This window comes from Alosa alosa, chromosome 9, assembly GCF_017589495.1.
Source record: "Alosa alosa isolate M-15738 ecotype Scorff River chromosome 9, AALO_Geno_1.1, whole genome shotgun sequence".
Lineage (NCBI taxonomy): Eukaryota > Metazoa > Chordata > Actinopteri > Clupeiformes > Clupeidae > Alosa > Alosa alosa.
Window position 1 is genome coordinate 30,790,510 of NC_063197.1, and position 24,805 is coordinate 30,815,314.

The window sequence follows — 24,805 nt, forward strand, 5'->3', positions numbered from 1 at the left end:
CCAAAATGGCTGCGACCTCTGCAGGACGCATTGTTGGTTTATGTAGGCAATTTCAGCGTTGTGTATCAATATCTTCATCTTTCAAATTACAGCAGACAGAATATTCTTCGTCCAGATGTATTAGTCTCTCACACAGGTAAATGTTTAGAGATGTATTCGCATGAGTCTGATACTTTGAGCGATGTGAAATTAGCTTGTTATTACCACAACGTTGCCGTTACAGTTAAGTGTGAGACTCAAGTCGGTCCTCAATGTCACTTGTTTTTTGTTTCAGGCTGACCTCATTCTCTCCGGTTGTGAAGCCGGTGCACTATAGACTTTTCCACACATCACAAAGCCGAAAAGGCCTGGAGGAGTTCTTCGATCTTCCAGAGAACTGGGGCGAAGCGCATGTCAAGTCTGGTAAGTAACGTTATTATTAACGTTACAAAATGATATAGAATAGTCTTAAAATGGCATAATATGATTAGTAAATGAATGAATGCAGGAATTACGTGCACTCCTGTATGTTATATCCTGGTTTATCCCAAAGGTGCCCCATGGACAGGAAAACAGCTACGGGCCAAAAGCAATGAGGAATTACACAAGCTGTGGTAAGTCGATGAGTGTGCGCCATACCACCGAATGCATGACAGACATGCACATCTGCAGTGTTAGGGATGAGTGTGTACTCTATATAACACTGTCTGTGTCTAACGTCTGTGTGACAGGTATGTTCTCCTGAAGGAGAAGAACATGCTGCTCACCATCGAGCAGGAGTCGAAGAGGCAGCGCCTGTCCATGCCCAGCCCAGAGCGACTCAAGAAGGTGAGCACACACGCTCTCACACACCCTCTCATCTGGACTGCTGTTGCTCAGTCAGGAGAGTTAGCACACACACACACCTTCATATCAGGCCTGCTGTTCAGTAAGGCGAGTTAGCACACACACCCTCTCATCAGGACTGCTGTTGCTCAGTAAGGAGAGTAAGCGCACACACACACACCCCAACATCAGGAAGCGCCCAACACTCCCTCACATACTGAACACCCGGCCCTTGTTGCTGACAGGTGGAGCGGTCGATGATCAGGCTGGACTCTGTGGTGCAGGAGAGAGAGGGAGCACTGCGCATGCTGCTGACCGGTCAGGAGAAGGGACGGCCCGGGGCCTGGAGACGAGACGTCTTTGGACATGTCTACTGGTAACGAGCCATCCACGCACACACACACAAACACACACACACACACACATATGCACGCTCACTCACTGGTAAGGAAAAATTCCTGTCCGATCCACACACACAAACACTCACTCTCTGGGAACGAGAGATCCTGGTCCCATCATCAGCACCACACACACACACACACCACACCACACATACTCTTAAAGGTGCTCTAAGCGATGTTGGATAACGTCACTTCTGTTGCGTTCAAACAAAACAGAGAGCAAGGTCGCCCCTAGTGCTGGGTGGTATGAACAAAAATGTATATCACGGTATTTTTCAAAATTCTTACGGTTTTACGGTATATGACTATTTTTTTTTCATGCATAATCAGATGTTCACAGCATTTGCTACAGGTTGAGAGAGGAATTGCTGCAGTACATTGACTAAGGATGGTCTATTTTACTGTCATGATGTAGAATAACTCCACACTAGTGGTAATGCAGTTTTGCATGGCCCCAGAAAATGATGCTGTTTACAAAGAGCCACTCATGATTCTAGTCAAGTCAAGTCAAGTCGGCTTTTATTGTCAATTTTTTTACATGCACTGGTCATACAAAGAATTGAAATTTCGTTTCTTACTTTCCCATGCAGACATAGACATACTATAGACATAGCCATAGACAATAAACATTAAATTAAAGTGCAAGACTGAAATATAGAACATGTATGTATCAAAATAGAAATATAGGACATATATATAAAAAAATAGAGGTAGTTGTGTTGTATATTTATATAGTCTTAACAGTTACATGAAGTTTAAACTTGTGCTTGTGTGACCTGTATATTTACATTGATATGCAGTAATTTCAAGTATATCAGGCTTGATGTGAAGCAGCAACACGTTAGGCTCTTGCCAGTCACAGTGCAGTTCCACAGGGCGGTGTTGGGGGGTTAGGGTAGACAGGATCCTAGTTTCCTGGGTTCCTGGCTGGCTGGTGGGTGGGGGGGCTGTCAGTGATGGGAGAGTGGGTAGAGTGTTCAGCATCCTGATTGCTTGGTGGATGAAGCTACTTGCCAGTCTGGTGGTGCGGGGCGGAGGCTCCTGTACCGCTTTCCAGAGGGCAGGAGGCTGAACAGTTAGTGTGTGCAGGGTGGGTTGTATCCTTGACAATCATTAGTGCTTTTGGGGTGGTGTAAATGTCCTGCAGGGAGGGAGTGGTGCTCCAATGATCCTCTTAGCTGTGTTAACAGTGCGCTGGAGGGTCTTCCTGTTCTGATCTGTGCAGCTTCCAGCCCCACACTGTGATGCTGCTGGAGACGATGCTCGATGGTCCCTCTGTAGAATGTAGTCATGATGGGAGGCGTGGCACTTGCCTTCTTCAATTTGCACCAAGAAGTAGAGGCTGCTGGGCTTTCTTCGCCAGTGATGCTGTGTTGATGGTCCAGGAGAGGTCGTTGCTGATGTGCACCCCCAGAAATGTTGTGCTGCTCACTCTCTCCACAGCATCTCCGTCGATGGACAGTGGTGGCAGTTGTTTGTGGCCTCTCTGAAAGTTGACAACAATCTCCTTGGTCTTGCTGACATTTAGCAGGAGGTTGTTGTCTTTTCCATTTAGCCAGCAGGTCTACTTCTCTGTAGTGAGCCTCATAAGCCCTTAGTGAGTGTTGTGTAGTCCATAAACTTCACCAGATGGTTGGAGCTGTGAGTGGTTGTACAGTCATGTGTTAGCAGTGTGAAGAGCAGGGGGCTGAGCACACACCCTTGAGGGGCCCCGTGCTCAGGGTCAGAGTGCTTGAGGTGTTGTCCCGACCATTACTGCTTGTGGTCTCTGCAACAGGAAGTCCAGCAGCCAGTTGCAGAGGAGGTACTAAATCTAGCTTGTCCAGTTTGCTGATGAGTTGTTGTGGTATTATGGTATTGAATGCTGAACTGAAGTCTATGAACAGCATTCTCACATATGAGTCTTTATTGTCTAAGTGGGTGAGGGCTGGATGGAGGGCAGAGCAGATTGCATCCTCCGTGGATCGTTTGGCTCGGTATGCAAACCGGAAGGGGTCCAGGGTGGGGGTAGGGTGGCTTTGATGTGTGACATGACTAGCCGTTCGAAGCACTTAATGATTATGAAGCGGAGTGCTACAGGGCGGGTAGTCATTGAAGCATGATGGTGATGATTTCTTTGGCACGGGGTATGATGGTGGCAGTTTTGAAAAGTGATGGGATGACTGCTTGCTCCAGAGAGGTGTTTGAAAATGTCTGTAAAAACATCCTTCAGCTCTTCTGCACAGTCCTTCAACACTCGTCCTGGTATGTTGTCTGGGCCTGCTGCTTTGCGTGGGTTAATGGTGGCTAGTGTCCTCTTCACGCTGGCAGAGGACAGGTACAGGGGTTGGTCGTGGGGGGGAGGTGGGGTTTTCTGTGGGTGAGGTACAGTATGCTTTTTTTGTTGTTGATTGGGCAGGTCACTATCATTATTGTGTCAAAAATCACATGTTGTGACCAAAAGGACCATTGTTCAGGCCTTAAATAAACACAACTTCCGAACTATGCCACAGTGAAAAGTTATATTAGGCTTTTCACTATGTTAAAGGAGAATTCCGGTGTGATATTGACCTAAAGTGTATTGAAACATGATACCGAGTGTGAACGTATGTCTCATAGGCCATCTCGGCTTGTCCCCTGCACTCCAAAATCTGGCGCTAGTTAGCCGAGGCTACCAACAGCTTTTTCAAGTGGTGCTTCGGCATCGGGCTAGCCATGCAAATAAATCACTGTTTTACACCCATTTATGAGGCTCAATGTATCTCCACACTTCATTGGTAGACTTCCGAGGTCCCTGACATTTAAAACGAGACGTTGAGAACTTTGAAAAAAAGCACTGGTAGTTTACTTACAAGGCGATTTATACAGACAGTATCTTCCACGAAGTTTAAGCGTTTGCAGCCATCTTGAATTTAGTCACGATAAGTCAAGCAGCGAGTAAGAATGAACAGGTATGATAAAGGGATCAGATTCCAAAATAATTCAGTGGAAATGCATGGATTCCAGTTGCTGCTACTGGAAGAAACTGGAATCCATGCATTTCCACTGAATTATTTTTGGAATCTGATCCCTTATCATACCTGTTCATTCTTACTCGTTGCTCGACTTATCGCCCTTAAAAAAGGCATTCAGAACATGTTTGATTCATGTCAACAGCCACAAGCGTACATGGAAGCTCTTGATCGCGCATGCCAATAACGTCTATAAAAACAATATATGTATGGAATAAAACTAGACAGGTACCAGATTAGCATTACTGTTTATTGTTAATCTGCAATTATCTGCAGCCAGCGGAGGGCATTTATAGCCTACAATGCACCTGGAGAATATTGTGCGTCTGCCCTCCACCTTCATCAAACATGTTCTAAATGCCTTTTTTAAAAACCCACTACTGCATGGCGCAGTCCACCTCTTTGTGATCACAGAACTGATAGTGTACCCACCTCTTATTTAACCACTACACCCCCTTAGGTTGAGCTGCCGCTGAGTGCCTCTAATTGAGTGGGCGAAATATAATTTCTCCAGACAGGCCTGGACTTGAAAAGTGACATAGCAACAGGAGATAGAGAAAATGGTCAATGTCATTCTCTGCTTATTATTGTCACAGTCACTCACACCCATATCAACCAATAAGCTGTTTTTTCCCCACGAAACAACTTCCAGTCAACATCTTCAGCACCAAAGCATTCTTAAGCCCAAGCTTGCCGACCAAAGGCGTAATGCACTCTAAAATAACTGCTTTAATGAAAATGATGTCAACCCCTTAGCAACATCAGCGTTTTATAAACCATGGAAGTGGAGACTGCTGGTCAAATTATGCCCGGTGCTTCTTTCACTTGTCTGATAATTTGATGCGCAATTTATGAAGGAACCACAGACTGACAGAAAAAGAAAGTTTTCGCAATCAGGAGGAAATACACGTAAAGTTCATCTGTTTGCATCTCTCCAGATTGTGTTGCTGGCCTAGCCTACCCAACAGGGAAGTAAATAGGCTTGCTTGTCAGCCTTTCCCAGTACTTTGTAAATAATAACTTTGTAAATAATATTCTAATAAAAATAATATGCGAGGAGGACCTGTCTCTTAATTAATAGGGGGATTTCACTTTTCCCATACACTTTTTTAAAACAAGTCAATGGTTTTACAATGTTTTTGTTCAGCTTTGGTTGGTTTAGATACAACAGAATGTATGCAAAATGTAAAGTAGCCTAATGGATTAACTTTGATCTGCTGTGCTGCATACGGCATATTAGATGCACATAGTAAAGTATATAAAATAGGCCTATTAAAATATTTAAATAGCTTTAGTCTACATTTGAAAAGAAATATTGAAGAGAATCCAGTCCAGTACACATGTCTTTGGCAAGTAGCCTAGGCTACTACAGACACAGGTGAAGAACAGTCAGCCTAAAATTGGCCATTTATAGCTGTGAAGGTGATTCACACACAATTAATTTTCCTTCCCCAAAAAACTATATTTGGTAACTTCTGTAGACATCCAAAATGGGATGGGTGTTAAAGTTAGTAAAAAAAACATTGCATAAAACAGTGTTGTCATGTTTGTCTTTTTTGGCGTGGTATAGTCTTATTTTTTTCCATTTAGATGTCTTGAAAAGGTCTTAAAAGTCTTTAAATTTGCACTTGAAAAATGTGCAGATACTCTGAACCTACCGGCAGCAAATTACATTGATACTCTGAACCTACCGGCAGCGTTCCAAACGTTGTGTAATCAAATACACGGTATGGCGGTATATTAAAAATTCATATCATAACGAAAATATACACCGGTTTACGGTGTGAACTGGTATACCGCCCAGCACTAACCGCCCCTCCTTCTTGCGCAACTGAAACTCCTGAACGCGTTTCTCGTTGGTGATTGGCTGGAACAGTTTATGTTTCATGGTCCAGGCTGTTTTTAAGGTCTGGGCTGTCCACAGAGATCACATTTTTTCGGTGTATCCAGGAGACAGGCAGCGAGAAGATGGTGGAGATGTTTGCTGAATGTGACAAAAAATGTTTTAGCTTAGAAACCACGTAACATCGCTTAGAGCACCTTTAAGGAGAGATCCTGGTCCCATCATCAGTGTTGTCCCACACACACATACTCCTAAGGAGAGATCCCTGTCCCATTATCAGTGGTGTTCTTATACACACATACTCTGGGAAGGTCAGATCCTTGTCTCAATATCATCTTCATCATCAATGGTGTTCTCACACACACACACACATCTGCTGTCTGTAAACTCCTCCCGTGGTCCCCACCCAGGTATCGCTTCAGAGAGCATGCCAGTCCCTGGCACTTGAACACCCGCTACAAGAGGAAGCGCTTCTTCACTCCAGCGTTTGTTGAACCATATGTCAGGTAAGAAGGGTCACATTCGTGAGACACACACACAGTAAACAGACTAACAGTGTATTGCTGGTTCATCAGGAAAAAGCAATTAAAGTATGATTACTGTAAGTGCAAATAGTGCTATAACTGGCCTCGTTAGGATACTCAATAACTGTATTCTTCCACTTAACTACATCAGTTTATCCCCCCACCATGTAAAATTTCTTCTCTTTAGTTGATTACATGTGGCAGGTTACATTGATGTGTGTGTGTGTGTGTGTGTGTTTCCAGGCGGCGACTGGAGAAGCACCTGCGCTCGAAGGTCAGGGAGGAGCAGTTGGAGAAGAAGAAGCAGAAGAAGCTGGCAGAGCGCTTCCCAAAAGCATCGGCGCAGACGGCATGAGCGCCTCCAGGACCAGAGGCAGCAGACCCACACCCCTCGGCACACCCAGACGAGACATTCTCCAGCCTCTGACCCGGCACACCCTCCAGCCAGCAACACCAGCCCTTCCCAGGGCCAGACTTGGCTGTTTTGAGGTTGTTTACGCCAGACCTGTGGAGCTCAAGACCACTGTAGCACATGACCGTGTGCCAGTACAGCCTCTAATAAAACCCTGTCGGCACGCCAAGCTAAAGCTTCTCTGGCCTCTGACCCGGCACACCCTCTAGGCAGCAGCAACAGCTGCTCTTCCTGGGCCAGACTTGGCTGTTTGAAAGGTTTACTCCAGACTTCCAAGGCTTAAAACCACTTCATCACATGACCATGTGCTATTGCAACCTCTAATACAAACTTTTCTGTGACCAGGTGGTCTTATAAAAAAAAAAAAAAAAAAAAACTTTTCTGCCCAGAGGCTGTGGTGGACTGGGCTGGGCTGATGCAGCTGGGGGTCAGGGTTAGTGTGTAGATGTTAAATGGAGCAGAGAGTTATCCGTGTTCAGTCATACCAGTGAAAAGAGAAACATGTTTATTGGAGTTCTGTCTGATGTGTGATATGATCATGAGCATCTAAATAAATACAGGTGACTTTTTGTACAACAGCGCTCTGGGATTATCTGTGTCAAATGTTCAAATTCAAAAGGCATCGCAATAAAAACGTTTATTTTTCAAAAAGACTAACAGGGAAATCAAAAGTCGGTTGCATCCTGACAGTGACCGCAGGGTTGAGGAATCAGTCGACAGTAACATAATACGTGGCTCACACAAGACCAGTTCTCACAGGGGACAGAGCGGCCAGTTGCAGGTAATTCCGTCAGACCTGTCACCCTTGAAAATGGTCAGCGATCACAACACAGCATCTAGGTGTGTTTAAGAAAATAGCAAAGACTCTAAAGAAAAAAGGACTGGAATCTTGACTGATGTGTTTTTAAAAAACTATAAAACGGCGCGTCCTTGTGTTGTTCCTGAGTCCAGTACGGTGGGGTGGACAAGCAGAGAGGTTTGTCGCGTTTTAAAGGCAGTGGTCGTCTCTGTGGCGATCAGGGGCACTTCCTGTCTACACACTGCTTTCCGCCCTCTTCATATTCCTGCTTCGAGATCCACATCTGCTGGAACGTTCCCTGCAACACACACACACACGTTAACACAGACATCAGGCATGAAAAGCACAAATCAGAAGAGACTCTGAAGAGGAGATTCTTAACGCCCTTGACCTCTGACCCCATCTTACCAGTGATGCCAGGATGGAGCCTCCGATCCAGGCGCTAAACCTGCGCTCCACTGTGGTGTTGTTGGCTATTAGCTTCAGACGCATACTCTGGGTGGAGGAGAGGGGGGGAAAAGGGGGAGGGGAAGAGGGGGGGGGGAGGGGGGGGGGGAGGGAGAGGGGGGGGAGAGGGAAAGGGGGGGGGGGAAAGGGGGGAGGGGGGGAAAAGGGGGGGGGGGGAGAGAGGGGGGGGAGGGAGGGGGGAGAGGGGGGGAAAAGAGGGGGGAGGGGAGAGGGGGGAGGGAGAGGGAGGGGGCAGAGAGGGAAAGGGGGGCAGAGAGGGCTTAATCAGAACAGCAGCGTGGGAGACTGATGGAGGAAGTGTGAGAGAGAGAGAGAGAGAAAAAGGTTGGTGTGCGTGTGCGTGTGTGTGTGTGTGTGTGTGTGTGTGTGTGTGTGTGTGTGTTGCTAACCGGTGGAGTCTTCTGTGACAGCTCCCTGGTGAGGCGATCGGTGAAGCCCTGAATGAGTGTGTTTCCGCCAGTCACTACCACACTTCCGTACAGACCCTGAAACACACACACACACACACACACACACAACACACACAAAGAAAATCAATGAGCAGTTTCTTCCATTAAGTCTAACTACAGCCCGAGTCCTGTGTGTGGTAAGGGCTGCGTGGTCAGAAGTCACGAATGGCGCACATACCGGTCGAATGTCAATGTCACACATGCCCACACTGGTGGTCACCACGTGTCCCACTCCCAGCATGGTGTTACCAGACAGGCCCTGTAGGGGGAGCAAGAGTTAGTCACACACCTCCTCTCCCAATATGGTTGCAACACAAATCGCACGCACACACACACACACAGTTTTATGCTATAAGATACTCTTATTCAGGGTTATACAGATGTTCTTATACAGGGTTAAACCCAGGATGGACTCTGACCTGACCTGACCTGACCTGACGTTGCTCTAAGGAACCCACTCTGAACTGATGGAACACTCTGAGAAACCCACTCTAACCTGACACTTCTCTAAGGAACCCATTCTGACCTGACACTGCTCTAAGGAACTCACTCTGATCTGACGCTACTCTAAGGAACCCATTCTGACTAAGGGTCTCAGCTCTCTGGCCTTGGCATTAGAGGGATCAGTAAGCTCTGCCCCTGCTGACCTTGGCGTTGGAGGGGTCGAAGAGGCCCTCTGGAATCTTTAGCCGCTCTGATCCGAAGTCACAGTTGTAACCGTTAGGCAGCTCATAATGCATGGTGGGCATTTGGGCCGCCACTCTGTAGAGGAACACACACACACACACACACACACACACACACACACGATTAGACACACTGTGGAGCCAGACAATGATCAGGTCCAAACTTCTGCCTGAGTCAGCTGATAATATAACACACATACATAAATACACACACACACACACAACTGACAGAAATTAGAACAGTGACAGTCACACTCACACACACACACACACACACACAGTAGAGGAACTATAACTGACGGGTCAAAGAGGATCACACACACACCTCAATCTTATTCTGCTCCTTTGATAATTCTCTCACTTTCTAATTGACCCACATTCAGATGAGGCCATGCACACGCACACGCACACACACGAGGTAACTAGGCCAATAATGTAAGCAGAAGCGCCTATCCACAGGTGAGCCGTAGGAAGCAGCTCTAGGCCCGTTTCCCCACTGCAGGAACTCGAGGCAGTTTTCGCAGGCTTCCATTCAATTTGCACCAGCTATTCTTAGGTAACCTATGGTACCCATTGACTTCAATTCATTCCATTTGGAGGCATTTGTGCATAAATCTAAGAGTAGTCTAGCTGCTGCAAAAACGCTCATTTCTAAAACCAGCACAGATATTTTTAGACTTAATTTGGACAATAGTAAGAATGTTTAGGTTACTGTGACTGAACGCATAAACAAACAGCAAACAGACAAACGGAGACTAAAGGCACGTCCCCTTACTCACGCCAGACAAGGACAAGGATCACCATCAGAGCAATTGTTCCATCCAAAAATTAAATGCATATGGGCAATTCCATGGAAAATTACGTTTTTTGTAACATCCATAACGCCAATAAAATCTGATGGTATGGTATGATGTGAATGATTACATGACATTTGAGCATTTGCTATTTTTGTCTGATGAATGTACATGAGAAAAAAAAATGCACAAAAAATTAATGTCATCATTCACATCATACAAGTGCCAAGGCATTTCACTGGTGTTATGGATGTGACAAAAAGTCAATTTTCCGTGGAAGTGCTCATATGCACTCAGGAGGGTGTGTCTGATTTTCACATGGATGGCTTTGTCCGTCTCTCTGTCTGTGTGTCTGTCTGAGGCAGTAACGGTAAAGAAGCATCAGGTCTTACTGTTCATCGTAAGGCGAGTCGGACACCTGCAGAACTGAGGCCTGGAAGTCCTGAATGACACACTGGGAGGACGAGAGAGAAACTCAGTCACTTCAGATAGAAACCATCACATGATCACTGAGCTCTAGCAACAGCAACCATCACATGATCACTGAGCTCAAACATCACATTATCACTGAGCTCAAACATCAACCATCACATGATCACTGAGCTCAAACATCACATTATCACTGAGCTCAAACATCAACCATCACATTATCACCGAGCTCAAACATCAACCATCACATTATCACTGAGCTCTAGCAACAGCAACCATCACATCATCACTGAGCTCTAGCAACCATCACATTAAATGTGTGTGTGTACTTACATTACACATACTTGTGCAAGGAGCATGTGTGTGTGTGTGTGTGTGTGTGTGTACTTACGGTACACATGTAGTCGTGCAAGGAGTGTATATGCGTGTGTGCGTGCGTGCGTGTGTGTGTGCGTGTGTGTACTTACATTACACATGTAGTTGTGCCAGAAGTGTGTGTGTGTGTGTGTGTACACTTACGTTACACATGTAGTTGTGCCAGGAGCGTGTGAGTGTGAGTGTGTGTGTGTACTTACATTACACATGTAGTTGTGCCAGGAGCGTGTGAGTGTGTGTGTGTACTTACATTACACATGTAGTTGTGCCAGGAGCGTGTGAGTGTGTGTACTTACATTACACATGTAGTTGTGCCAGGAGCGTGTGAGTGTGTGTGTGTGTACTTACATTACACATGTAGTTGTGCCAGGAGCGTGTGACCTGAGGAAGCTTTTCCTTCTTCTTCCAACTGGCAGCAGCCCCCTCACGCACAGCATCCTGATGAGAAACGCTCACGTTAGAGAGAGGGGGAGAGAGAAAGGGAAAAAGAGAGAGAGAGAGAGAGAGAGAGGAGGGAGGAGGAGAGAAAGAAATGAGGGAGAGCGACAGAGAGAAAGATGAGAGAGAGAAGAGAAAAGAAAGAGAAAGATGAGAGAAGAGAAGAGAATATAGAGAGAGAGAGAGAGAGAGAGAGAGAGAGAGAGAGAGATATGAGAGAAGAGAAGAGAATAGAATAGAATAGAATAGGAGAGAGAGAGAGAGAGAAAGAGAGAAAGAAGAGGAGAGAAGAGAGAGAGAGCGAGCGAGCGAGCACCACTGGACTTGATGGGGAATGACCCATGATACACATCACACATGAGCATGAACACCCTTCTCCAGTTTGGAGCAGCAGTGACTATTACAGCCGTGCAGACAGGTCCTGAGATGAGCACCAGCCACATGCTGATAGATCTCACACACAAAATAAAGAGTTACTAATGAGTGGCTGGTGAATTTGACCATTCGTCTGTCAGTGGCTGGTAGATATTTACTTTTAAATAAAATGAAAATGAAAAAAATGTGTTTTTAAAGTTAATTTCCAACTTCGCATGTAGGTGTTAGTTAGCAACAGCTACACAACTAGACACAGAGTTAGTGATAGTACACTAACACACACAGTTAGTGAAGGCTAATCTAACACACACACACAGTTAGTGAAGGCGTAGGGGTGAGTAAACTCAAAACCAAGGTGAGCATGCAGACACAGGATGTGATGTCAGCGTTACCTCTGACCCCTCCACCTCCGCCGCCTGTGGTCCGGCCCCCAACACCCCCCGACGGGCTAAAATGGAATGAAAGGTCGACACTTACTTTGGCTGCCCTCACCTTTGATGCGATCAAGTAGGGTGGGACGATCTCCACCGCGAGCTCCTGGAACAGCTCACGACACTGCATGCTCATGAAGTCTCCCGCCAGTGGGGACTTCACAATGCCTGACCAACACACACACACACCAAATTAAAATGGCACATCTCACCAAAATCTCACCAGTTCGTATTTGCCTGATGAAGATCTGTTGAGATCGAAAATGTTGTCTTTTTAGAATAAATTAAGTATTTCTTGGAGCCCGTATACAGTGTGCAGACCATCTCCTTCTCACATCTCACCAAAATAACATACTCCAAGAATTTTTAAATTTTCTATTATATTTATTATGGTCTGCTATTCACCATTTTCTCACGTTGACGTGTGTATGAAATGTATGAAATAATAAAACTACCTTGCCAATTAGGGCCTGTCTCCACCAATGAGGTTTTTTTGCGCTGACAGTGCCCTTAACCTCATTTTCAGAGCGCTTCAGTCAAGTGTTTATTGTATTTGTTTTCTCAAAGTTTTGATTGGTTGTCGAGAGAGAAGTGACATTGACAACCCCAGCACTGTTCTAAAAGTTGAACAGATTTCAATTTTCAGCGCTCTTGAGCGCCGAGGCTTTTTTCCCGCCGAGGGAGCGGAGCGCTGGGAACGCTGAACTTCATAAGATTTGTATCGAAAATAGGCGCCGTCGGCGCAAAAAACGTGATCGGTGGACACAGGGCCTTATTCACGCAGACTAAACTGACTCAGAGCCGATGAGAGATGAGACCAGTGAGAGGCCAGGGGGGTTTACGAGATGGGAGAGGGAGAGGGAAGCACATCTTGCTGCAGGACGTGAGTGTGTGTGAGTGCGTGTGTGTGTGTGTGTGTGTATGCGTGCGAGTGAGCGTGTTTGTGCTCACCTTGCTGCAGGACGTAGCCATCATGCACAGGGATAGCTGTGGTGTGCGTGGCGCCGCTGTCGAGCACCAGACCCGTGGAGCGCCCATTTGCAAAGCTGACACACTCAGAGTCAAGGGAGGAAACTCTCTCTCTCTCACACACACACATACACTGGCTCATAGTCATAATCACAGTTATTTAACATAATTACTCATTAACATTGAAAACTTCACTGCATTTATTGAAGTCGAAAAGAAACTTGTAATTTTTCTGAAACGTGGCGGCACTGGCTCAGCAGGCTGGAAGGATACGCTGACAGGACTGCAGTCTTGCACAGGAAGAAGGCGGGAATGTTGTAGTGCTCAAACATCAACTCTGTCAGCTTTTCACGCTTTGCTCGGGTGTTCCACTACACACACACACACACACACACACACACACAGTCAAAGTCAAAGTCCACAGACACAGCTCCTCACAAAAAGCTACTCAGTAGTCTGCAACCATTAGGAGACAAAGATGCAAGAGAGCAGGGAGGGGAACCATCGGAGAACGCTGTGAGAACTCTGTGAGAACTCACCGAGGCCTCGGACATGAGCACAGGGTGCAGACTGGGCTCCGACTTGAAATGCATCTTGTAGGTGTGGTCCAGAATGGCCTGGAAGCTGTCCCAGTCTTCAACTGCACGTGGAAACAAACACACACACACCAGGCAATCAGTACACATACACAAGCATAACACCTAAATCTTAAACCTAGAAACAATATTCACTTTCACACACACACACACACAACACACCTCCTGTGTGCAATTTCACACACAGAGCGAGCGGCAGAGGTGTCACCATGCAGAGTTAGAGAGGACAGGCTAAGTAAAGCCAGACATTTTCTAATGAAGACACACAGCACTCAAAAAATCCTCTGTAGAAATGCATGGGGTTAGTTTGTAACGCCAATATGGCAGTAGTCTCTACACATATCCCGCCCCTTCCTGTATGCCTCCCCATTCACTTGAATGGGAAAATAGCTGCCCGATAACTGCCCAAAGAGCGTTGCAAGATGGCTGCCCAGTGGAGGGACTTGCCTACAAGGCACACGTACGGTGAATGGACACACTTGTTTCATTCGTTAATCCATTTTGTCCATATCTGTAAGCTCGAAGGGAACGGACAAAAAGATGGACGAAATAAATGCAGAAAACCGACAGAGGCTGCATCCACATTCTAACATTGATAATAAATAAGGCTTTAGGGGAAAAACAGGGGGAGTTAAGAGTCAGCAGAGTGAACTGAGTGAAACTAACTGAAATACCAAGTGAGAACTGTGAGGGTCGACTGATGGAACAGAGTTTTCAACAAACAAGGGACAAAACAGAGAAACGGCTCCTTTTTCTTCCAAAGCGACACTGAGGGGTGAAGCTATAATTGGTCTTCATCTCATCATCTACGTCTGCATCCAACCAGGCCAGGACCCCAAGGAAAGCAGCCAATAATATATCTGCTCTCTGAGGTAAAGACTCGAAGAAAACCAGCCAATAATAATCTGCTCTCTACGGCAAAAGGTTTCTAGAACACTCCTCTGCCAATCATGCTACAATTCCGCACTGAATGTCACAGAGTGAAAGACGCCAAAGACAAATGCAAACCCCACCAACAAGCAGGAGACAGCCCTGCCTACATACAGCCCTGTCTACAGCCTACAGCCCTGCCTACATACAGCCCTGCCTACAGCCGTGGTTCTTAACTGGTGGGTCGGGACCCAAAAGTGGGTCGCGGAACCATTCTGGGTGGGTCGCGGCGCTTGTGGTTAAAAAAAGAGAAGAAATCGCCCATTTCAAATAGACTTAAATTGAGACGAAATGGTGCAGAATCCACAGTGTGCGATGTTCACAATTGCTGGAACATGAGTGAAAATGCCTCATAATAAAGTACACCTGTCAAAGACAGACCTGTCAAGTACTTTAAAGGTGCCATATGTAATATCCGGCAAAAAATCAATTCATACTCCACATTCCATGAAAGATGGGGGCAGTATACCTCCAGAAAGTGAGTTGGTCTACACTAGAGTAACAACCGAGACACCGTGTGTTGCAGTTTGGCTGGCGGTTATGTTGCCCGCGATACCGCCTCCCATGGCCTAAACTGGTATTATGACACCTGTCGGCTGTGGCTAGTAATTTAGCATGCTAATTCAGGTTGATATCTCTGCAGCACTATACCTTGTCATTTTTTTAATGACATCATCGCCATTATTTCTTCTCATTCTTTTGATGCGTGTAGCTAATTTTTTGGATATTTTTACCTCAATTCTTACACATGGCACCTTTAAGGTGACATCAGGAGTTGGAGACTTCACAAATGTAATGCCAAACAGCATGTTCCAAACAAATAGGCCTACAGGCACTTGGCCTTTCTTAGCATGTAGCTCACCAAATCTGTTGTCTTGAACGCTATAAAATATATATGGGTCGTGACTTCATGAACATGGGAAATTGTGGGTCCCAAAGCCAGACCAGTTAAGAACCACTGGACTAGAGACTACAGCCCTGATACAGCCTACAGCCCTGATATAGACTAGAGACTACAGCCCTGATACAGCCTACAGCCCTGATACAGCCTACAGCCCTGATATAGACTAGAGACTACAGCCCTGCTACAGCCTACAGCCCTGATATAGACTACAGACTACAGCCCTGATATAGACTAGAGACTACAGCCCTGATACAGCCTACAGCCCTGATACAGACTAGAGACTACAGCCCTGATATAGACTAGAGACTACAGCCCTGATATAGCATACAGTCCTGATATAGACTAGAGACTACAGCCCTGATATAGACTAGAGACTACAGCCCTGATATAGCATACAGTCCTGATATAGACTAGAGACTACAGCCCTGATACAGACTAGAGACTACAGCCCTGATATAGACTAGAGACTACAGCCCTGATATAGACTAGAGACTACAGCCCTGATACAGACTACAGATACAGTCTTCCAGCACCATGGACAGCTATGTCAGCCTGACCAATCCACCCAGCCAGACTTTAAAGCACATCTCTTTCTTCATCCTCTGAGCATGAACCTCTTCATCACACACCAGACTACATAAAGACATTTACAGGCCAGACCAAAACACATAGAAACACACAAACGTTTCTGACAGACTTAAAAAGAACGCACCGACTTTTTGGAGAAATAAGCTTAATTGGCTTTTAACCTGTGAGTTAGATGAACTCACAAATGAGGACAAAATGGATGAAATGAACATTTACATACGAAAAGGGATCATGAACTAGGCTTTACAGACCGTGGATAGATAAGCAGAGTATTAGAGAGCATCTAAAGACAAGCAGACGTACTCATGCCGTTTTTGAGGGGAGACATGACCTCCATGTTTTCTCGGGGCACGCGGAGCTGGTTGGTGTCAATGTAGTAGGTGGTGCCACTCTGCTTGGTCTTCTCCCCGTCCGTCTCCATGGGAACGGTGCCATCCTCCCGGTCAACCGTCGCTCCGATCACCGTCGGAAAGTCCGCCTAAAGGCAGAGACAAAATATCGCACAAATCAGCCGGCTAAGAGTCACCCCAAACTCAAGCGGTCCCAGCCCAGAGTCTGGGCCCCAGACTAAAACTAATATTCCTCATCAACGACGGTTATGATGCTGACGTTGAAGTTGGCCTAGATGAAATATTGTCTTCCTCCACTGAGTGCCGCTTCCATACAATTCCCGTAGGATGACTAAAGTGATGATCTATCTATGTGTCTAATCCATCTATTTATCTATCCATCCATCCATCCCTCCCTCCCTTCATCACCCATGAACAGGTGAGGGGCTGGAAACAAATCTCCAGTTCCAGGACCATAAAGGTTAGATAGATAGATAGATACTTTATTGATCCCCAAGGGGAAATTCAAGAAAGGTTAAGCTTGTGACTTTAAAATAATGGCTTTCTTATGTGCCCCTCTGTTGCTTAACAGTCTTCCTCCACCGAGGAGCACACTGATGGATGTCTACTCATCTAGCCGAAGTCAGGGTGTGCAGACGAGGGGATGTGCCGCTCTTACCTTCGGACAGTCCTCACCGGCATAGCCTGCGCGCACCGTGTACGAGCCGATGTCAAACACAAGCGCTCCGACCTCATCTGCACAGAAACACAAACATATAATCATATCATAAGGTTCGTTTGGGGAACTCAAAGTTAACTCGTAGTTCAACTTTGTTCAACTCAGTTAAGTGTCATATCGGCCGAGCTGATCTATAAAGTTAACATTCTTCATCAGTTATGTATGAAGATACGAGATGTCAGTGAATTTTAAAAATAATTACATGTTGAAACAGCAATCTCGGAAACAAATGGCTACATTCAAAAGGGTTACATTTCACAGAAAACATCATGAACTGTAACGTTAACGTTAGGGTCATTCATTCGTATTAGCATACAGCAGCTAGCGAATAGCTAACGGTAGCACTCTTATATTAGTTTATTCCCTCAAAGTGTTTTGCTCATCCATTCATGCAAGGAATGCCGATTTTTCTTCTTCTTAGTATAATACACATTTAACGTGCAACTCAATGGCCACACTTAGCTAGAACAGTCTTACTATAAGCTAACGTTAGCTAACAACTTAGCTTGTGTGCTAACGGTATAAGACATTAGACCACTACAACGTGGCGCGCTTATTCATTTCGCTACAGTTAATAAATTATACCTACCGCCTCCGTACACCCCGCCACTCATCCTCTAAGCACCTAGATGCAAAGAACTATCAATAGTTTATAAACTCAACCGGTGAGGCAGATTTCAAAAGCGGCTAACGTTTAATCACAACAAAGAAATGAATTAGATTTGGTCAACCTAGTCAGTGCCACAGTCTGTCCCGGTAGTAGCCAATGAAATGGAAGTATTTAGGTAGCTCCGCCTCCAAACCAATCGTCACAGACAAGTTGCGTTGAGATATCAGAAGCAGACTTTGGGAGGACTGAATTTTCAGTTTTTCTGTGTGCGTGTTTAAAGTAGCCTAGGCCTACAAATCATTCAAAGTACAAACATAGTTTGCAAAGGATTGTATGCTATCATTATTAATATATTTTACTTAGATACACACCCACAAATTAAAGATTGACTAGCCTTCTCTATAAAACTATTCATCTAATAGAATAGATGAATAATAAATAGCACCATTCATTCAATTTGGGCACTCAGCATGTCTAACTCTGAGGACATTAAAATCGGATGTTTTTAAAGCCAGTCAGGTGCAGTCTAGTCTACGTGGGCGCCGAACAGCGGTCCCTTTAAGAGCCTTCCTACACACGAGCCTACTCTGACATTCCCAGGGCGCTGGTGAGGTATGCGCGGGCAACCTTCGCACATCCTGTCACTGTACCGGAGCGCAGCAAGCAGGAGCATTAAGTCTTCTTCTGGCTTATGACCAACGGACACAGTGAGTTGTTTACATTAGATCTTCATTTGTGGATGCATGTTGTGAAGTGTTTGCACATCTGATTCTGTAGCCTACACTGCTGGTGTGCCACCTGTGGCGCTCATGCGGCACAGGAAAATGGTGCAGGTTTTAGGATGCGCTATTACCAAGGTCCTTACTGAATTCTGGTAAATCCAACTAAATCAGTGGGAAAAAAGGAAATCTTCCCGTTCCTGACGACATTCACTCCTCCTCTCAATTTAAAACTGATTTTCTGCAGAGAATTTGTCCGACTGACTGATGCAAGCCTAGAGGATGTTTGGCAGTTAAACAGATGGTCATCCTCACTGCGCGTTAGTGCTTTCCTGGAGTTACCAAGGACTTTAAACTTCCACCTTTCCTCTGGACTTGAGCAGTGATATACTGACGGTTCTGGTGGGTTTGAAGTTTCCCTTCTGTTTCTGTTGTTTCTTTATTGTCTGGTCCTGCTGAGTCTCCATTTTTTGAACATTTCACTATCACTTACTTTTATTTGACTTTTATCACGTTGTGCAAGCGTGCGTGCGTGCTTGTGTGTGTGTTTCTTTTTTTTTTATCAGTATAATGATAACGGTGCTGTCAGGGTGTCAGGCGCCAGCGTTCCTGGCGTCGCGGCCAGGATGCAAACGGGTAAACATGTCAAACTTCAGTGTGGTGTGCTGTCACTTAAGGTCACGTTTAGGTGCGCCACTGTTGCCAGTGCCTGACAGTCCATCTGAGGGGAGATCAGTCTCAGGGAGCCGAAACAGATGGGGGTTTGGTTATGGTTATTATGGGATTTATATCTGCTGTATGTCTTTAGCACTTTCTGAGGACAGCTTCATCCACGCAGCTCTGCAATAGGAGCCACTAAAGAACAAAGCAGCTCTGATGAAGGTATCGGACTGACAACCTGAAACATCATTATAAAAGACTTTGTGCACTATAAGAAGAAATCAATGTTTTGCCATTTTCTCCTTTTCCTTAGATTTGTACATTTTAAAAAGCTGCATGATCTGAAAAACCCATCAAACTGAGCTGAGCCTCCTATCCATCTGTGAAAGAATCACTGTGTGAAGGGTGATATGTGAATATGTCATCTGTCTGGGGGGGGGGGGGGGGGGGGGGGGGTAGTTTTCTGGTGAAATTATTGAGGGCAGGAAGGACGCATGTTGTGGGGGAGATGATGAGGATTGTGATGGTGATGAAGACCAGCCTCACACTCCGAGTTTATTTATAGCCACAGCAGCAGCGGTGGCGTTCAGAAGCGTTTATTTTTAGCTGCGCTCAGAGCCTGTTTCCCCTGTGCCCTCCTGCCAATCACAGCGAGGCAGTCTCCTGAGGACCCGTCTGAAAATGAGATTTCTGTTCCCAGGTCCTCTGAGCTCTACAAAGGGACGGAGTCCAGCCAGCCCAGTAGGATCAGCCTACAGGATGTTCTTTTCTGCCCCTTTCAGTACACCTGCAGTAAAGAATATCTTATTTATACCCAACTTTTTTTTATTTTATTTATTTTTTTATTTTTTATTCATCTTCGACAAAAGTGATAAACATATAGCATCTTATCGTCTTCAGTGTCTATAGCTGCAACACACAGCTGGGTCTCTGTATCCACGTAAACTACAACAATACTTCCTATTGTTACAAGCCCAAACATCACATAGGACCATGCTCCAGTCCATTGGAACCAGCCCATATAGAATCAGCCTAGTCAGAGTAGAGCAGTTTCCATACCATACTGTGACATAGTTGGTGAAGATGCTCTTGATGGTGCAGCGGTAGAAGTTCACCAGGATCTGAGGAGACAGGTGGACCTTTCTTTAGACTCCTCAAGAAGATTCTTGATCAGAGTAGAGGTGTTGAGGGTCCAAGAGAGGCTCTCAGAGATGCGGACACCCAGAAACCTGAAGCTGGTGACACGCTCCACCTCAGTCCTGTTGATGACAATCAGCCCAGGAGGATCAGCCCAGTAGAATCAGCCCAGTGGGATCAGCCCAGTGGGATCAGCCCAGTGGGATCAGCCCAGTGGGATCAGCCCAGTAGGATCAGCCCAGTGGGATCAGCCCAGTAGGATCAGCCCAGTAGGATCAGCCCAGTAGGATCAGCCCAGTGGGATCAGCCCAGTGGGATCAGCCCAGTAGGATCAGCCCAGTGGGATCAGCCCAGTGGGATCAGCCCAGTAGGATCAGCCCAGTAGGATCAGCATCAGTGTTTCTCATCTTCTAGTTTCCACAGACAGTAGGCTACCATCTCACTGTAGGTTACAGAAAACTCTGGGTAGAAAAATCGCTGTGTGTGTTCATACGCAGATTAAACGCTAAGCATTGCTTCACCTTCACCTGAAGCATCAGGTGAAGACTTTCCGGAGACTAACCGTACGTGATACAGCAGCTTCTGAGCTGGTGGGACCATGTAGAGAGCAGTGCTCTGGTCAGTTAGAACCACTCTTACGTGTGTGTGTGTGTGTGTGTGTCGCAGGTGGAGGCCTGAACATAGCTGTTTGGGGCCATGAGTGAATTAGAACAGCTTCGGGAAGAGGCGGAACTACTACGCTTACAGATCCAAGTAAGCTGTGTGTGTGTGTGCAATTGTGTGCATGTGTGTTTAACGTGGTGCTTTTAATGGAATATTCCGGCGCTTTTTCACATCGATCTCTGTTTCTTGAGGTCACCAAGTACTGCTGATACGGAAAAAAACACCCTAAAACAATCGGTTCTACAAAGCTCAAGTTGCTGCAGACAACAGCTAGAGCTGCCAGGCAGCTACAGTGCTCTGGAGGCATGTTCATGAGTCCCCATGTTCATGCGATACACTAATGTGAAAAATCGCCAGAAATCCCCTTTAAAGACCTTTAAAGAAAGAGTTTTTTTTTACTTTAACATAATATTTTCAAAATCATTTTGATGGCACATAACCTCATAACATGACAATCGGCACTTCTGCCATTGTCTGAGCAGCCCTCTATAGGTGATTGCCGATCTAGCAACTTTCTGTGTTCGGGTTGGAATTCTGTCCCCCCTCCAAAATCGCTGTTATGCTACAGGAGTTCCGAGATCTCTTTCTACAGACTGCTGTCAGTGTATTCCCATTATATCATATCGGAGTTATGTTCATACTTTGTTGCAAAAGACGCATATTTAGTTTGTTTATTATCAACTATATTATTTGTTATTATTGTTATTTTTCAACTAAAGGGGGACTCCGAGAGCAAATCTTCATCAGTGCTGCTTTAAGTTTGACTTTCTTATTGATTAATGTTAGGGTAGATGAGTGCCATCTAACAGCCTTATTTTGTTTGACTGATGATGTCTTTTTCACACTTTCACCTTCTGACTTGGATTGATGATCCTTCTACTACAATGTTTTGATGGTTTAATTTCTTGTTCTCAATGGTTTGATTGTTGCTGCCTTAGTGATGTTTCTCTGGTTTGATTGATGCTGCCTTAGTGATGTTTCTCTGGTTTGATTGATGCTGCCTTAGTGATGTTTCTCTGGTTTGATTGATGCTGCCTTGCTGTTTTGCAGGATGCCAGGAAAGCCTGCAGTGACTCCAACCTCTCTCAGGTATCAGCACTTCTACACACACACACACTAACACACTGTACACATAACTACACACACATGTACACACTCCACATGTAAAGGAGGCGAACTGAGCTAGCGTGCTAGTTGCCCGTGTAAATCCTCACACCCCTAACCTTAAGAATGCTTCTAACCGCTGAGTTGGAAGCCTGGGCTTTTAGCTCTGTGGTTAGAGCGTTCAACTCCCATGCCGGTGTGTGTCGAGGTGGCGGGTTCGAGGGCCGTGAGCAGCAGACAAATTACGACCTCTGTTACATACACACATACACCTACACACTACACATAACTACACACACATGTACACAACCACACACACACCCACACACTACATAACCCCACAAACACAAAGGCTTCAGTGCAGGAGACATGCTGACTTTAGTTTGGGATGTAAGGCCTAATGTGTATGTGTCTCGTTGCTCCTGAGTGTGTGTGTGTGTGTGTGTGTGTGTGTGTGTGTGTGCGTGTGTGTGTGTGTGTGTGTGTGTGTGTGTGTGTTAGATCTCAGCAGGTTTGGACCCTGTTGGGAGGATCCAGCTGAGGACGAGAAGAACACTGAGGGGCCACCTGGCTAAAATCTACGCCATGCACTGGGGATGCGACACCAGGTGTGTGTGTGTGTGTGTGTGTGTGTGTGTTGACATTTGAGTGGCTCAGCAGTGCTTTATACTCCACCAGTCACCACACCTGGCTGACATATGACTTCCTGTGTAGCCATAGCAACACCAGGGGATAGTGTGTGTGAGCGTGTGTGTGTGTGTGTGTGTGTGTGTGTGTGTGTGTGTGTGTGTGTGTGTGTGTGAGTGAGAGTGAGTGAGTGAGTGTGTGTGAGTGTGTGTGATTGTAAACTGCTAAGAGGCAGAAGCATTTTATTTCCCTGTATGGTACATCACTACCCTGGTGACTGGAAGCACAGAGTCTCCTCCACTCCTCCAGTGTCTATTCGTTTAAGTATTTTTCTGTGTCTGTGTGTGTCTGTGTGTGTATGTTTTTCCTATGTGCATTTGCAGGTTACTTGTTAGCGCATCTCAGGATGGCAAGTTAATAATCTGGGACAGCTACACGACAAATAAGGTGACTAAAATTAAAACACACACACACACACACACTCAAACACATGTCTGTGTGGTTTCCTGTCTACAGCAAGTATACAAGAAGAACAGGTGTATCAACCATGGAGGTATTATATAAGTGGCTAGGCTAGCTAATTCAGTCAAAAATCTAAACTGTGATTGGCTTTTAGTGTCAAAGTCATAATATGATATATGATTGGCTGTTAATGTCATATTCAAGCTGTGATTGGTTGTTGATACTGTTGCTGTGATTAGTTGTTGGTGTAATAACCCTGCTGTGATTGGTTGTTGGGGTCAGATACATGCCATCCCGCTGCGGTCGTCGTGGGTGATGACATGTGCGTATGCGCCTTCGGGGAGCTTCGTGGCGTGTGGCGGTCTGGACAACATCTGCTCCGTCTACAATCTAAAGACACGAGAAGGCAATGTCCGAGTCACCAGAGAACTGGCTGGACACACAGGTACACACAAACACACAGACACACACACATACGGGGCAGCCGTGGCCTACTGGTTAGCACTTCCGCCCTGTAACCGGAGGGTTGCCGGTTCGACCCCGACCAGTAGGCACGGCTGAAGTGCCCTTGAGCAAGGCACCTAACCCCTCAATGCTCCCCGAGCGCCGCTGTTGTTGCAGGCAGCTCACTGCGCCGGGATTAGTGTGTGCTTCATCTCACTGTGTGTTCACTGTGTGCTGAGTGTGTTTCACTAATTCACGGATTGGGATAAATGCAAAGACCAAATTTCCCGTCATGGGATCAAAAGAGTACTTATACTTATACACACACACACACACTCACATGCACAGATTTAAAGGCCTGTATGAATGTTTAATCTCTAGATGTACAGGTCCATAAATATGTGGACAGGGGCAGCGGTGCAACTTTGTGACTTCACCTCTGTATTCCACCGGAATGGACCTGAAAGGAAGCAATCAAGATGTGCCGGAAGAGTAGACCTTCAGCTTTGATTCAAAATGAAAATATCACATTAACCGTTAAGGAATTACAACCCTTTTTATACATCGTCTCCCCATTTTTCATTTACAAGGATTATATTTAATACTTGAAGGAACATCCTTTGCAGTCACTGACTGCATTAAGTCTGGAACCCATAGGCTAAACCCTGAGTTTCCTTCAATAAGATGTTTAGCCAGGCCTTGACTACAGCCTGCTTCTGTTGCTGCTTGTTTGTAGTTGTAGAAAAATGCGTAAAGCCCTGCCTGATGTATATATTATCTTTATTAAAGCCCTACGTATATGTTAAAGTGGTGTAAATATTGTCTTAAAGCCCAATGTATATGTTAAAGTGGTGTAAATAATGTCTTAAAGCCCAATGTATATGTTAAAGTGGTTTAAATATTGTCTTAAAGCCCTTTGTGTGTGATGTTCTCCAGGCTATTTATCTTGCTGCCGTTTCGTTGATGATGGTCAGGTTGTGACCAGCTCAGGAGACACCACCTGGTGAGTAGCAACACACACACGTGCACACACAGGTACTCTTTCACGCACAAACACACACACGTGCGCACACAGGTACTCTCTCACGCACAAACACACACACACA

At 45.6% G+C, this 24,805-nt stretch overlaps 3 protein-coding genes across 6 annotated transcripts in view; 2 read left to right on the top strand and 1 right to left on the bottom strand.

The window, feature by feature from the left end:
- The first annotated feature begins 5 nt into the window (after positions 1-5).
- mrpl47 (mitochondrial ribosomal protein L47) lies at positions 6-7,552 on the top strand. Its single transcript, XM_048253375.1, has 7 exons — positions 6-136; positions 275-402; positions 533-593; positions 711-807; positions 1,050-1,180; positions 6,449-6,544; positions 6,806-7,552. Exons 1-7 carry the CDS (start codon positions 6-8, stop codon positions 6,915-6,917), a joined length of 756 nt encoding a protein of 251 aa, XP_048109332.1. The 3' UTR covers positions 6,918-7,552.
- actl6a (actin-like 6A) lies at positions 7,457-18,023 on the bottom strand. 2 transcript variants are annotated; one of them, XM_048253373.1, is made up of 14 exons: positions 17,863-18,023; positions 17,214-17,290; positions 16,509-16,683; positions 13,727-13,827; positions 13,461-13,558; positions 13,170-13,264; positions 12,280-12,386; positions 11,323-11,412; positions 10,563-10,624; positions 9,338-9,452; positions 8,869-8,949; positions 8,631-8,726; positions 8,182-8,268; positions 7,457-8,071 (listed from the first exon to the last, which is right to left on the bottom strand). In XM_048253373.1, the coding sequence occupies exons 1-14, from the start codon at positions 17,885-17,887 to the stop codon at positions 7,991-7,993; spliced, it is 1,290 nt and encodes a 429-aa protein (XP_048109330.1). In that variant the 5' UTR covers positions 17,888-18,023; the 3' UTR covers positions 7,457-7,990. The 2 variants fall into 2 exon arrangements, with proteins under 2 accessions (XP_048109330.1, XP_048109329.1); XM_048253372.1 differs by having other exon boundaries at positions 12,265-12,386.
- A 315-nt stretch (positions 18,024-18,338) lies between these two features.
- Positions 18,339-24,805, top strand: part of LOC125301107 (guanine nucleotide-binding protein subunit beta-4-like) — a 9,998-nt gene continuing 3,531 nt past the window's right edge. The window contains exons 1-7 of one of the 3 annotated variants that reach the window (XM_048253380.1): positions 18,339-18,590; positions 21,066-21,152; positions 22,113-22,151; positions 22,668-22,774; positions 23,177-23,240; positions 23,538-23,700; positions 24,636-24,702. In XM_048253380.1, coding sequence (XP_048109337.1) covers positions 21,096-21,152; positions 22,113-22,151; positions 22,668-22,774; positions 23,177-23,240; positions 23,538-23,700; positions 24,636-24,702 — 497 coding nt within the window. In that variant the 5' untranslated portion in view covers positions 18,339-18,590; positions 21,066-21,095. Of the gene's footprint in view, positions 18,591-18,636; positions 19,005-21,065; positions 21,153-22,112; positions 22,152-22,667; positions 22,775-23,176; positions 23,241-23,537; positions 23,701-24,635; positions 24,703-24,805 lie in introns of those variants that run through there. The other 2 variants (XM_048253381.1, XM_048253382.1) reach the window with 2 other exon arrangements.